The sequence below is a fragment of the Galeopterus variegatus genome, unplaced genomic scaffold, assembly GCF_000696425.1.
Source record: "Galeopterus variegatus unplaced genomic scaffold, G_variegatus-3.0.2 Scaffold4359, whole genome shotgun sequence".
NCBI lineage: Eukaryota > Metazoa > Chordata > Mammalia > Dermoptera > Cynocephalidae > Galeopterus > Galeopterus variegatus.
In genome coordinates, this window is record NW_007730470.1 from 81,459 (window position 1) to 97,646 (window position 16,188).

The 16,188-nt window shown below is 35.6% G+C and overlaps 1 protein-coding gene across 1 annotated transcript in view; it reads left to right on the forward strand.

Moving 5' to 3' along the window:
- Window positions 1–16,188, forward strand: part of LARP1B (La ribonucleoprotein domain family, member 1B) — a 117,800-nt gene that overhangs the window by 33,630 nt on the left and 67,982 nt on the right. Inside the window, exons 10-11 of the mRNA XM_008587374.1 lie at window positions 2,540–2,712; window positions 8,511–8,870. Of these exons, the coding sequence (XP_008585596.1) occupies window positions 2,540–2,712; window positions 8,511–8,870 (533 nt within the window). The remainder of the gene's footprint in view (window positions 1–2,539; window positions 2,713–8,510; window positions 8,871–16,188) is intronic.

The window sequence follows — 16,188 nt, forward strand, 5'->3', positions numbered from 1 at the left end:
GGGGGGGGGGGGGGGGGGGGGGGGGGGGGGGGGGGGTCATGCTTAGATAGATATGGAATATATATGGTGATTTATCTTCGTAGGGTCAAGTTGACAGTTTTTCATTAATAAAACAACCTAAGATAAATTTTTTGTTCTCACAACTTATAATTTATGTTAAAGTATGTCTAATTTTTTGTCTATAAACTTAATGTCAGCTAATCCAAGTCATATTTAAACTCATTTGGTCCTGGAAAATTAGGGATATACCTTTAAGCTCTATAAATGTACAGTTTGAAATCTTTTCATTGTAAAAGGAAATTCAGATGCAGAAAACCACACAGAGCATAATTATTATAAAAGGTGACCACCTTTAAAAGTCTCAGTCTGTTCTTAAATATTATAAGGTGAACACCTGTAAAAGTCTCATCCTAAGACTTAAATTTTCTTGGCTGAGCCAAACTTTGTATTTTGCTATTCCATTTCTAAGCACCTGTGTTGTGAATATAGTGAAACACTTTGTGGTAAAGGCATAATTCAAGCTTAAAGAACATTTATAGATGATTATATAATAAACTAAGTGGGTGTTAAAAGATTAAATTTCTGTATTAAAAATAGTACCTACTGATTTTCCTACCATGTGCCAGATACTGTTCTTACCATTCATACATGAACTATACATAGTAATTTAATTAATTCTCACAATGGTTGTGTAAGAAACTAAGCTAATTCCCAAACATAGTTACTGGGGTAGTGGTTCTTCATCTACTTTTAAAGCTTTCTCACTCTATCATCATAGATAATTCATAGTATTAGAAATAGGGTTCTCTGGAGTTAATGTTTTTCTGATTCCTATAACTTTAGACTATCAGTGTTAAAATTAAACAGTCTAAACCCTGTGTTTCACTTATACTACTTTTGTGAATGCATTGGTGATATACAGCGTACTTCAAAAAGTTCATGGAAAGGTTTGTATTATCTTTTTATTATTTTTCCACGAACTTTTTGAAGTACTGTTGTATGTACCATTAATTAAGTTGTAGAGCAGCAGTGTTCAATAGAAATATGTGGCCATACATATAATTCTAAAAATTTTAGTATCCTTAAAATTACAAAACAGATCACATTAATTTTAGTATTTTAAGTAGATAATTTAACTCATTATATTCAAGTATTATAACATGCACAATATAAAAATTATGGCACTCCTTTTTTTGGGAGGAGGAGTGACCAAGTCTTTGAAATCTGGTGTGTATTTTATACTTGTCTTGAGCACATTTCAGGACTAGCCACATTTCCAGTGCTCAGTATCTACATATAGCTAGTGTCTATGGTCCTGGAGCTTTTTCTATTATGAAACAGAATACCTCTTTTAAAAGTAATTTGGTAATCTGGTAGTTGAATCCATATGTCCATCCACGGGGAAGATACTGAAACCATCTGATTCTAGCATGCAGATGTAAAATCTTGGAACACTTCTCAAACTCAGTCCTGGAATGTGCCTTTCATTTAGTAAATAAAAAGATTGTTGGTGTTAGTTTGTTTCATCTTTCTGCATGTAACATTCAACTTTGAGGAGTAAATGATGTGAATATTACAGTATAAAAATTTTTTTTATTGTGTATACTTGTGATTTACAATGTGATATTACAGTATACTTTAAAAAAAAACAACTGTCTAAAGCAAGTCAATGTTTCATCTGTTGACCTGAGGATGAATATAACATAAAACACTTGAATATTCTTTGACTTTTGGAAAAATATTTATAATGGAAACAATTTGGATTTTATTTATAGAGCATATACTTATTTATATAGGGATCCGAACCCGTAACCTTGGTGTTATCAGCACCGCACGAGATCTCCCGAGTGAGCCTAGCGTATACTTATTTCGATTAAAAATAAACAGAAGTAATAGTGTGGAGAGAGGCCTCTTAAATTCCAACAGTTTTTAAATGTTTTAAATGTTATATCCAGGGCTATGTACTTAAATGCTGTGACATTCTACCCTTTACAGTACTCAGTACGAGCCAAGGTGGGCATACTGCATTTACTGCATGTAGGAAAACCTTGTTAAGCAGAGAAAATGTGAAAAGTAGGACTAATGGTTGCTTTAGTTTATATCCTAGTAGGACAGCGAGGAACTAATTTTACCTTGAATAAAATGCATTTAGCCTAACTATGATTTATTAGCATTTGAGAGTTCATAATTTCATTATAATTTATAGATTTTTAACTTAAGATTTCACAACGAACTTGACTCCCACATAGATGAACCATCATAATTAGTGATTCACGTTGACATTCCTGAGAACTTTGAATGAGTGTGATAATCAATGTAAAGGTTGATAAGATTCCTTTTATTTTATTATCTAGTGGCTGCACTTTTGAATGAATCTTATAAGCTCTTCAGGTTTGAAAATTAGTGGAAAGGTAATAATTGACATTGATTTATCATGTTTTTATGAAAAAAAAATCAAGCCCAAGTTAAGGCAAAAAATGAAATGTATTTTAAAAAGTAAAACCATTATTTTAACTGTAGACCTAACTTAAAATTTTAGAATCCGCCCCAAATTCTCCAAGAATTGGAAGTTCATTGAGCCCAAAGAAAAATACTGAAACAATTAACCTGCAAGAAATGACTAGACGTCTGTCTACCAGTTTGCCTGACTTGGATTCAGAACCTTGGATAGAAATGAAAAAGAGACATTGTCCATCTGCAGTGAAATTGAAGGTAAGTTGTTACAGACCAAGTGAAATGTGATATATCCTAGGAGGAGTGTAAGATTAGTGCATTTTCTGTTTGTCGGGTACATATGTAAAATTTGTAAAAATTTAAAGAATCATAAAAATTGGAATTGTTGGCCTTCAGTAGAAACTTTATGGGTTACTCTGTGGAAAATAAGTTACGTTGTGTCAATTTTTATTAAAGTTTAACTTATTTTTGAACATGATTTAAGAATATTTTGACCTGGCCTTTCTACTTGTGACTAATTCAAACTTGAATAATATCTCAGTGCTTTAGGGTTTTTTTAAGACTAGTCAAATGCAGTAGTGAGAAGGGGGGAAAGAGTACAAAAAGTTTGATCTGTAACTGACTGCGAACAATCAATTGAGATGACTCACTACCTTTGTACCAGCCTCAGTTTTTATAAAGTTAAAAAAAAATCTACATTTCAAAGTTAATTTATAAGGATTTTAGGTCACATATCAGGTTTATATATGTTTTTGTGATTTAATGTACAGAAGGAAAAGAAAAGGGAATCGATTCCTTGTAGGCACACGAGGGAGTAAGATGGGTATTGTTATCATAAAAGGGCAACAGGAGAGATCCTTGTGGTAGAACTGCTCTGTATTTTTGACTGGTGGTAGATGCATGGACTTACATATGTGATAGAATTGCATTGATCTAAATCACAAATGAGTACAAGTAAAAGTAGGCAAATCTAAGTAAGATTGATGGATTTATATCAGTATCTTGTGATATTGTACCATAGTTTTGCAAGATGTTAACATTGGGGGAAACTGGGTAAAGGATACGTGAAATCTCTTATTTCTTACAACTCTTATGTGAATGTACAGTTATCTCAAAAAGTTTACTGAAAATAAACTTGGAAACAGTGCCACTCAAATGGTTCCAGTATTGCAAGTAAGCTCTATAAGGAAAAGGTAACTAAAAATATTGGTCCTAGATGTGGGAAGAATGAAGAAAGATATAATTTTGAAGACTTTTATAAACAGGACTCTTTATCCCTGAGATCAAAGCATGAAGATGGGAAGCATGAAGGAATTAAGAGTGATTCACCACTGGGATAGTGGGGGGGTATTGAAATGTTGCCTCCCCAGGGTACATTTGGTGATGTTAGGAGACATTTTTCATTGTTAAAACTGGGAGAGTGCTACTGTATTTAGTGGGTAGAGGCCAAGAATGCTGGTAAGCATCTTATAGTGCACAGGACAGCTCCCCCTCTCCATCCCACCCCCCAACACAACAAAGAATTATTAGGTCCAAATGTCAGTAGTACTGAGTTTGAGAAAACTTGATCTAAGATAACGTCTTAATTAGCAATGGCAGTTAAACATAGCATACTTAAACGTTACCACAAGAGGTCCCCCCCCCCCCCTCACTATGTATTTTAAAAGCCTAAAACACCTTTTTCAAAAAAAAAAGAATTTTCTTTTTTTTCTTTTTTTTTTTTTTATGGTTATAGCTAACATTTATTGAAGGCTTAATATGTGTTAAGTATTGTGTAGCAGTTTACAAATATCGACTAATATAGTATGTACAAAAGCCCTTTAGGTAAGTTATTTTAATACCGAATTGCAAATGAGAAAACTGAAGTGTAGATAATTAAGTTACTCACAACATTCCACACCTAATTACTGGGCAAGTCTATGTTTTGACCTGATTCTGTCCAATCAGGAGCAAAGGTCTCCTCTTCACCCCTAATGATGCAGTGATTTTGGGTCTAGTCACTCCCTTCCTTATTAGTATTTTGCCGAATTCTGATTTTGGACCACATTTTGGATCCTGGTAGAAATTGTGTGCTGATTTGGTCTAGGGGACTTGATATCTGGTGTCTGATCCAAGTTTATCATCCTTACATGTTCTAGAAGGAAGAGAGAATGTCTTCCATACTAATTCTCTGTTAATCCAGTAGATTTGCTGGGCCGGCCCGGTGGCGCACTGGATAGTGCGCCGCTTGGGAAGCGCGGCGGCGCTCCCGCCCGAGGGTTCGGATCCCACATACAGACCGGTTCCCGCTCACTGGCTGAGTGAGGTGCAGGCGCAGCACCGAGGTTTGCCGGTCCCCGGTCCGGTACGGGGGCAACACTGAGGGTTGCGATCCGTTGCCGGACATGGAAAAAGATAAAAGACAAAAAAAAAAAAAATCCAGTAGATTTGCTGCATGAGGTTGTAAATAATGTTTATTTTTACTTTAGAGAATGGATTTCTATCATTTAAAACAAATAATCTTAATTCCTTTTTTAAAGAAAAAAATACAAGAATTTTCTAAAGGTTCTAAATAATTGCTATGATTTGTCATGGTACACCTGGATAACTAGGGAGGACCATGTCCTGGACTCAGTTACAAAAATTTGTACCATATTTCATTCATTCTGAGATTTACATTTTCTTCCACATTTAAAATCTCCATCTTTCAACATTTCCTTTTTGGTGATTTATAAAGTAATGGTTCATTTTAAAATTGATAGCATCTTCTATTTGAGGAAATAAACCCTTTGTATACAAGAATTGTACTATAGTGGACCAGCAACTTGGTGGTGGAATCTTGTTTTAAAAGTGTAACAAGAACTGTATAAAGTCTAGGACCTTTCAGTTTTATAGCCAAAGAATGCCAGTAACTTTAGTAAGATTTGAAATGTACGGTATTCTGATGCTACAGCATGAAGATCTGGCCTGGAGGAAACATGGCTAATAGGTTCTGGGGGCCTGGATATTTTAGAGATATCTGTTGTGTAGGTTAGTTATTGACAACATTGTCAATATACATTTTAAAAAATGATGTTTTTGAAACATACTAGAGTGGGTATAGAAACCTTTGGTGGGTATCATTTTTTCTGTAGAATTCTGAAAGCATTTTTCTGTTGTTGTCTTGGTTTTAGTGTTCCTCATATGATATTTAGTCCCTTTAGATTCTTTCTATCAAATGACTTTTTTTTTTTAGCAGAGAACAGGCATGTTGGCTCTGGATCTCCACAATTGCTAAAATAAGGAGTACTTTTCTCTGAGAGGTATAATTTCTTGGTGCATTTCGTTCATCGGTGAAATTATATTTTCTTTTTTCTCCCCAGCTCTGTTTTAGAGGTTCAGAATAATACCAGGATGCATTCAGCCCTCTCCAGCCCCGATATCTAAAACATGAGCCCTTCCTTGGCAAAACTTTTGTTTAGAAAGCAATTTGTGGGCTTTTAGTTGGGAGCAGACTTTATAGTTTCATATTCTCAGATAAAGAGATTGAATTGACCATTCTAGATATGTTCTATAGTTGGTTTTCCAAATACCTATTTTGATTGATGTCCCATGGTCCATTCCTGCTCTTGGTGACTGCATCTCAAAGCTTTCTAGTAACACCAGTGAAACCAATGGCTTCTGCCTCCCGTGCAGCCTTCCTTTGGTTCTAGATTGCTATTTCTTCTAGTCTTGTTTACTATCAGTACAATCCCGTTTACTTTTAGCTTTCCAGAAAGTCACTTTTTTTTTTTGTATTGATATGGACTTATTCTTTTCATTGCTGCTTATAATTACTGCAAAAAAGCATGCATAGGCAAGTCATCTTCAAGCCAGTATCTCTTGTCATTTCCTCACAAATTAAAAAAAAAATTTGAAAGAGAAATTTAAATATAAAGTAAAAAGTGAAAGGTTTTATCCAGGGTTTGCCATTATTAACAGTTTGTTCATTCTCTTATGCTTTTGTCTTGTACCTGAAAATGTGAAAAACAAGGTACATAGTTTATAAAAGATACATTCAGCATTTAAAAATATATATATCCACAGTGTTTTATAGCTTGTCTTTTTTTTTAGTTAAAACATCATGGGCAGCCTTTCATTTACTAGAATGTTAGGGCCCAGTACTTGTCAATTTTATTGTTGTATACCCCTGCCAATAACATTGCCTGGTTCACATGAAGCACCCAAATAATTATCAACAGACTAAATGTATATGTATCTACATGAACAAGAATTTTGAGAGGGAAGAATTGTTGTTTTGTTTTCTTTTGTTTGTTTTTAGTGTTGTAAATCTTTAAAATTTTATTTTTTAATTGACACACTGATTGATATATTGATTGTTCATATTTATGGGGCACAGAGTCATATTTCAATACCTGTGTACAATGTATGGTGATCAAATTAGGGTAATAAGCATATCTGTCATAAAAATTATCATTTCTTTGTGATGAGAGCATTTTAAGTTCCTCTTTTATAGTCACTTGAGAACATACAATAAATTATTGTTAATTATAGATTCCTAGCACTACTGTACACCACTAGAACTCATTTTTCCTATGTAGCTGCAGTTTTGTATTTACTAACCAACCTCTCCTTGTTCCCAACACCTCACTTTTCCAGCCTCTAATAACCACAATTCTATTCTCTACTTGTAAAAGCTCAACTTCTTTTTTATCTGCCACTTAAGAGTGGGAATGTGCAGTATTATGTTTCTGTGCCTGACATTTCACTTAACTTAACATCTTCCAGGCTCATCCATGTTGCCACAAATGACAGAATTTCATTCTTTTTCATGGCTGAGTAGTATTCCCTTATGTATACCACTTTTTTTTTTTTTTTTGTCCTTTCATCTGTTGACAGACAGCTAGATTGATTCCATATCTTGGTTATTGTGAATAGTGTTGCAATAAACATGGGTGTGCAGACATCTCCTCCATATGCTAATTTCCTTTCCTTTGGATAAATACCCAGAAGTGGGATTGCTGGATCATATAGTGGTTCTATTTGCAGTTTTTTGAGAAACTTCCATACTATTTTCCATAATGGCTGTACTAATTTACATTCCCACCAACAGTGTACTGGTGTACTTCAGAAAGTTCATGAAAAAATAGAATTGAAAAATAATGCAAATCTTTCCATGAATTTTTGAAGTACCTTTGTATAAGAGTTCCCTTTGCTGTGCTCTGCGGTGGAGTGGGTGACTATGGGTGGGTGTTTTGGGGCCTCAAGCAGGATGCTGTTCCCCCAAAAGAGACTTTAGGGTGCTCTGCAGCTCCTCAGCTGGAGTGGACAACTCAACGGGGTTGCTGAGACTGTTGGCAGGACCCTGCACTGTGCCCCCAAGAGAGATGCTGGAGCGGTTTGCAGCTCATCAGTTGGAGTGGGCAATTCAGGGTGGGGCTTCTGGGGCTTCTGACAGTACTCTGCACCTCTAAGAGAGATGTTGGGGCATCCTACAGCTCCTCAGCTGCGTAGGTGACTCTGGGCTTGCTGGAGCTGCAGGCAATATTCTGTACTCCCTAGAGAGGAGCACAAGTGCTCCACAGAATAGTGCAGGGTGGCCGGCCTGAAGGCCCCAGTTGGTTGGCTCTCAGCCTCTGGAAAGTGTGATGATTGGCTCCTCTTATCTTAAGGGTGGCCTCCCACTGTGCTGGACTGCCTGTTGCCGGAGGTGCAGGGCACTGCGTGGGTACCAGTGTTAGAGCCATAGTGTGATGGGATGTCAGAGGAGCCTTAGGTATGTGGATATACTGGGCTGTTGGGCCTGGAATAGAATGCATTCTGATGTTGGTTCTGATTCCAAAATTTATGTGCTGAGGCAACCTGGGTTCCAGGGTATGGGAGACTCAGTGTGAACATCCTCTCTGGAATAATGCAGTTAGTTGCATGGACTCCCAGAAGCTCCCTCTACTGGGATCATGGCTTGTAAGGCAAGCACTTTGCCTGCTAAACTAGTCATTGAGCATACAAGCTTGTTATTACTTGCAACACTGTTATATGACAGTTATTTTAAAAGTGCTAGAAGAGTTTTTATATAAAATACCAATTTCTTCCTTAAGGAATCAATGTCTGTATCTGAAGAAGCCTCAAATCAACTGTGTCCTCCAGAAGAACAAGAAGAACTTGATTTTTTATTTGATGAAGAGTTGGAACAAATAGAACGACGAAAAAACACATTTACTGATTGGTCTGATAATGATTCAGATTATGAAATTGATGACCAGGATTTAAATAAGATTTTGATTGTAACTCAAACACCACCACATATGAGAAAACATCCTGGAGGAGATCAAATGGGCAACCACATCTCTCAGGCAAAAATTACATCTGAACTTGCTGAAGTTATCAATGATGGCTTATGTTATTATGAACAGGATCTATGGATGGAAGAAGATGAAAACAAACACACAGCCATAAAGGTAATTGTTTCTGGCCAGTACATTTCTGCTGATACATTGTTTTGATTGTATGTTGCTGCTTATGTTTTCTTAAACTTCACGCTTTATTTTTTTATGAAATTTTGAATATAAATAAATCATATTTAATTCAAAAAATTCCTGGAAATATATCTGATAGTCACAACTTAAGGAATCATTTTATTTTATGATGACAGTGTAATGAATACTGTGATCACAAAAAAATATTAGCACTCACTGACTAAAACTCTTGCTTTTTTTCAGGTGAAAATAATAAGGCCCTTTTCATATGAAGTAATAAAAACTGAAGTTATTGTGGATAGGTTTAATTTATACCCTCATTCGTTACCTGGCTATCACCCCAGTTGTATGAGCCAGTGGCTTTAGAGAGGGCTTACTTCCATCCTTCTTAGTTTAATCTATGGTGCATGCTCTAAGGTAGTAGACATGGTTGTGGACAAAGTATAGATTAAACTGGCCGATTGTCTCTCCTTGTTCAGTGCCAGGGATGCTGTTTGAAACCTTGTTCCAATTTTTTATCTTCTTGCATTTCACCCCATGTTCTGGTCTCTATTCTAGTTACTAGAGTAAAATATAAGAGAAAGCCAGAGTAGTTTACTGGCTATCAGCCTTCCTTTAATATGAATTATAATGGTACAGGTAGGGATGAAAAGGGATCTTTTCCTGCCATTAAAAAAGTTATCACAGGGACTGGCCGATTAGCTCAGTGGTTAGAGTGCAGCCTTGTAACACCAAGATCAAGGGTTCAGATCCCCATACCAGCCAGCCAACGAAAAAAAAAGAGCAAAACCATTGTCAGAAAAGCCCCAAAAGTTAAATATTTGTTTTGGGAATAGAATAATGAAGGAAAGTTATATGACATTATGCACCAAAATAGGAAAGATATCGGTCAGTTGTAGAAAGAAAAGCTGGCCAACTAGTGTTGAATAGAGAAAAGTGCTTGTCCTTGGGGTTCATATCATCAGCAAGAAGTGTGCATTTTGGCTCCTCATTACTTTCTTCGTGGAATTTTCGTTCCTGCTTTCAGCTTCTTACCTTCTCCAGCTACTGCCTTTTTAGGGAGAACCTGCCTTAACTATGATAGCTTGTTAAGTGACATAGAGCCTGAATAGTTCTCTGCCTGTCCTACAGCTGTGTGAAAGTATGTTTTTACAAAGTTTCTCAGTTGAAAGTCTTTCCTTACACTGTAATTTTATTTGTCATACTTAGGTTATATAAGTAACATCTATATTAAATCCTTTTTGGAACAGAGATATAAATAAATTCTATTAATAATAGGTTAAAATCTTACTCCCCCCATTCTGTGTCCCTCCACTCAGCTTTGTTTTTCACCATAGCATATATCATTATTTACCATTCTGTGTATTTTACTTACTTTTCTTCTGTTTGAGCACATGGATCCATGTGGATAGGAGTTTTTTGTCTATTTTGTTTACTGTTGTATCTTCAGTTCTAGGACAGTTCCTGGCACAAAGTGCCAAATTCATATTTATTAAAATGGATTAATGGATTACAGATTAAACATTATGCACTAACCAAAGGAACCTAACCACTGTGTATAACGTTGGTTTTGTGGGAAAATGTTTTCAGAGTTTCAAATAACAAACCTTCAAGTCAGCTTGAGAAACGTGCCATTTGTAGGTGATTGTTTACTTTAAATCAAGTATAGACAACAATAATTAAAAGCCATGTATTGAGTTATTAAGGAAGGTGCTGGCCTTATCCATTAAATATTAATCAGAAGAAAGTAATCTTGGCTGTATAGCTTTAAGCATTATAAGCATATTCACAGATATGTTTTATTTTGTTCTGATTCTTATGTTTATTTCCATCATTTAAGTCCTTCTTGGTTCTGATCCTATGCTCAACATGTAATTTCCGATTAGACTTGTACTTTTCCTGTGCATGTGCTTAATGGGAGGGAAATGAGTCATTTAACATCTGCTTATTGAACGCCTACTATATGCCAGATACTGTGCAAATAGGGTCTCTACATGCCTGGAACCTACAGATAATTGGGGGAGCAGACATTAAAATAAACCTACAATAAGTACTTACAAATTATAATAAATTCTGTGAAAGGAAAGAAATGGAATGCTTTTGGATTGGGTGGTCAGGGAAGGCCTCTGAGAAAGTCATAATTATAATGAAATCTGAAGTGTGAGTAGGGATTAACCATGCAAAAAGAGTTGGGAAATAGTATTCCAGGAAGAGGGAACAGTAAGTGTCAAGGATCTGAGGTGGGAAAGAATTTGGCATATCTGAGGAACTGTAAAAAGTGGTCAGTTTGTCTATATAAGAGGATATTTATGGATGTATAGGCAAAAGTTTACTCATACAAGGAGTTGCAGGCCTTGTGAAAAATTGAAGCCCTACTTTCTAGAGTATTTTGTTATTTATCTGTTACTCAGTTTGTGTATTTGTTGTTGGAACAAATAAATGTGCATATCCTTAAATAAATAAACTTTTGGCTAGGTAAAAAAAAATAAAAATAAAAACTTTGCTTTCTTAAAGAATTTGTAAACCATGTTTAATAGCTTGGAATTTATCTAAAGTTCGAATGCAATTGGGTTTTACACAGGCAGTGTGACATGATCTAATTTTTATTTTTAAAAGATCATTTTGTTGTTATGACAGAATGATTGTATGAGGACAAGACTGGGCAGAAGAAATCCAAATAAGAGGCTATTAAGAGGCTATCCATCTAGGAGGTGGATGTTGGTAGCTTAAGGTAAACTGGTGGCAGAGGAAATGTAGAAGTGAGAAGATCCAGATCTGAGCCCCAAAAAATGCTCATATAGGAGTTCTATAGGAAAGTGTGGTGTTGTGGAAGCCAAAAACTGGCTCCAAGAGGAGAGAATAACAGTTGTGTCAGAAACTGGATAGGTTGAATTTGATAGGAATAAAAGTATGCCAAACTGATAGGGCAGTTTGGTGATCATTTTTGACCTTTGTGGATCCAGAAGCTATACTGAACTGGACCAAAGAGTGATATAGGCTTTTTCTTTCTGGCATCTTTACTGGTGAAGACAACTAAAATGACCAGCTGATGGATGAAAAAACATCTACTTAAAATCCTTAAAGATCTGCAAGGTAAGTTATTATCAGGGTAAAACTATATAGAAGTGAATTCCTGAAACCAGTTTTGTCCTGCAGGCCATTGTGGAACTTGGGGAGTTTGAGGAGTTCAGCTTTGCAGAAGCTACCCAAAACGGGTAGAAAAACAAGAACCCAGGTACCAGCCTAAATTGGGGATTCCGATAGGAGTCCTTTTCCCATTAAATTGGTACCCAAAAGGAATATATTCTCACTAAAAGAGAACTTGCTTTTCCACCTACTCCCCTAGTGAACTACAAAGAATATTTCCCTGGTTGTGCTGAGCAAAATAGGGAGGGAAAATTGGATATGAAGTTATAATCATGCAACCCAGTGTCACACTACCTGGGTAACTGAAATAACCACTAGTTGTAATATTAAAGTGATCGTGGCCTGTTAGTTTTCCAGACACCTAGCATAAGCAAATGTAGATCCTTTGTGAAGACATTCACCTTTATCCTCGACCTCAAAGTATTTACTCAGATTGTTCTATAAGGAAAGTGAGAAGCTCACAAAGTTAATCAGACAAGGAATGGGGTACCACATGTGAGAAAGAGCAAAAGTAAGACAGCTGAACCATACCTTAAAATAATTTAGATAGTGGAATTGTTAAGCAGAATGTGGAGTAACTATGTTTACTAAGTTTAAGGAAATAAAAAATATATGCACAGAAGAAGAAATTCTAAAGATTAACCATAGTACTTCTGGAAGTAAAAACAGTTATGACTGAAATTAAGAACTCGATCAGGTGAAAGGATTAGTGGTGGTTTAGACACAGCTACAGAATTAGTGGATTGGAGGACTTCACAAGAAATTATTCAGAAGTTAGCACAGAGGGGCAAAGAGTCAAAACACTCTTTAAAAAGAACAAAGTTGAAGGACTTATACTTTCTGATTTTAAAACTTACTGCGAAGCTTCAGTAATATAGACAGTGGTACTGACATAAGGATAGACATGTAGAGCAATGGAATAAAATTGAGAGTTCAGAAATAAACCCACATATCTATTCTCAACAGATTGTCGACAAAGGTTCCTAGACCATTCAATAGGAAAATAATATTTCAGCAATTGGCGCTAGGTCAACTCGATACCCACGTGCAAAAGAAGGAAGTTGTGCCCCTCCGTACCTCACATCATATAAAAAAATTAAAATGAATTTAATTCCTAAATGTAAGAGCAAAAACTATGAAACTTATAAGAAAATAGAGTAAAATCTTCATGACCTTGGATTTGATAGTGTTTTTTTATATGACACTAATAGCACAAGGAACAGAAGAAAAATAAATTGGACATTAAAATTGTAAAATTTTGTATTTTAAAGGACACCACACAGAAAGTGAAAAGACAGTAGAGTTGCTCCTTGACTACAATAGGGTTACATCTTGATCAACACATAAGTTAAAAATATTGTAAGTAGAAAATGCATTTCAAACACCTAACCTACTGAAACATCATAGCCCAGAACACTTACATTATCCTACAGCTGGGCAAAGTCATCTAACACAAAGCCTATTTTATAATAAAGTGTTGAATATCTCATGTAATTTTTTGAATACTATACTGAAAGTGAAAAACAGAATGTCTATCGTGGCCCTCCATCTCAAGAGTATGGTGTCTGGAGAAAGATCAAAATTCACAATTTGAAACAGTTTATATTGAATGCATATAGCTTTTGCACCTCATAAAGTTGAAAAATTAAGTTAAATCATTGTAAGTTGGGGACTGTCTGCATAAAACAATACAATTTATATTAGCACCCCCCCAAAAATACTTGGTTATAAACCTACCAAAGTATGTACAAGATCTATATGAAGAATACTGCAAACCACTGATGATATAAATCAAGGAAGAACTAGATAAATGGCAAAATATTCCATGTTCATAGATTGGACAACTTAATATTGTCAACATGTCAGTTCTTCCCAATAGGCAGTACAATGGAGAAAAGATAGACTTTTCAACAAATGGTGCTGGAACTACTGGACATCCACATGTAAAACAATCTATTTACAGAATTAAACCCTTCACAAAAATTAACTCAAAGTGGATCATAGACCTAAATGTAAAATGCAAACCTATAAAACCCCTTGAAGATAACTTAAGAGAAAATCTAGATGATTTTGGGCTTGGAATGACTTTTTAGATACAACACAAAAGCATGATGTATGAAAGAAAAAATTGATAAGCCGGACTTGATCAGAGTCAGAAGTAGATTAGAGATTGTCAAAAATGGGGGAGAAAGAACAATGAGAAGTTATTTCTCAATGGGTACAGAGTTTAGGATGACAAAGTTTTGGAAATAGAGGTAGTGGTTACACAGCATTGGGAATATGATTAATTATATGCAGTAGTGTGTTTAAAAATGGTTAAAATTGTAGTTTCTTACCACAATAAAAAATGTTTTTTAAACTTCTCTCTTTCAATGGGAGACACTGTCAAGAGTGAAGGGACAAACTAGACACTGAGAGAATATACTTGCAAAAGACAAATGCGAAAAAGGACTGTTACCAAAAATATACGAAGACCTCTTAAACTCAACAGCAAGAAAACAACCCAATTAAAAAATGGATGAAAGACCTGAAGGATACTTCATCAAAGAAGATAAGCAGATGACAAATAAGCATATGAAAAGAATGCTCAACATATCTCATTAGGGAGTTGCAAGTCAAAACAATGAGATACCACTATGTAGCTATTAGGATGGCCAGAACCCAAGACAATGACACCACCAAATGCTGACGAGGATGTGGTGCAGTAGGAACTTGTTCTTTGCTGGTGGGAATGCAAAATGGTACAGTCATTTTGGAATGCATTTTGACAGTTTCTTATAAAACAAAACATACTCTTACCAAACAACCCAGCAAATTCACTCAAATGAATTGAGACTTATAGCCACACAACCTGTACGTGGATGTTTATAGCAGCTTTATCTGTTTTTTTTCCCCGAAACTTGAACATAACCAGGATGTCTTTCAGTAAGTGAATGGATAAACTGGTTCATCCAGACCATGGACTGTTACTCAGCACTAAGAAGAAATGAGCTATCAAGCCATGAGAAGACATGGATGAATCTTAAGTTCATATCACTGAGCGAAAGAAGCCTGTCAGGAAAGGCTACATACTGTATGATTCCAACTATATGACACTCTGGAAAGGACAAAACTATGGACACAGTAAAAAGATCAGTGATTGTCAGGCCTTTGGAGGAGGGAGTGATGAACAGGCAGAGCACAGAGGCTTTTTAGGGCAAACTATTCTCTATGATACTCTAATGCTGCATAGATGTCATTATACATTTGCCAAAACTCACAGAATTTACACCACCAAGAGTGAAACCTAATGTATACTATGGACTTTGATAATACTCTGACAGTGTAGGTTCATCAATTATAACCAATCACTCTGATTTAGGATGTTGATAGTGGGGGAGGTTGTGCATGTATGTGTATGGGTGAAGGGGGTATATGGGAATACTCTCATCTTCTCAATTTTGCTATGAACCTAAAACTATTCTAAAAAATAAAGATAACACAGATTAGGAGAAAGTATTTGCAAGTCACATATCTGATGAAGGAATCGTATTTGTAATATACATGTGTAAAGAACTTTTACGACTCACAACCCAATTTAAAAAGGGGCAAAAAATGTGAATAGACATTTCTCCAAAAAGGATATACATATGGTCAATAGCACATGAAAGTTGCTCAATATCATTAGTTACCAGAGGATTGAAAGTCAAAATCAGTGAGATGCCTCCTCACACCCATTAGGATGACTGTAATGAAAAAGATATACTAACACGTTGGTGAGGATGGGGAGAAATCGGAACCATCATATGGTACCGGTGGGAATGTAAAATGGTGCATCCCCTTTGGAATACAGTCTGGCGGTTCTCTAAAAGTTAAACATAGAAATACCATATGAGCCAGCAATTCCACTCTTACCAATATAACCAGGAGAGACAAAAACATATATCCACACAAATACTTGTACACAAATATTTATTGCAGCATTTTAAAAGTGAAAAGCAAATTTTCATCAGCTGATAAATGGATAAATGTGGTATATCCATATAATAGATTATTAGTTAGTCAAAAGAAATGAAGTACTAATACGTGATACAACATGGAAACATTATGGAAACAGTAAGTGAAAGAAGCCAGTCACAAAGGACCATGTATCTTATGAGTATATTTATATGAA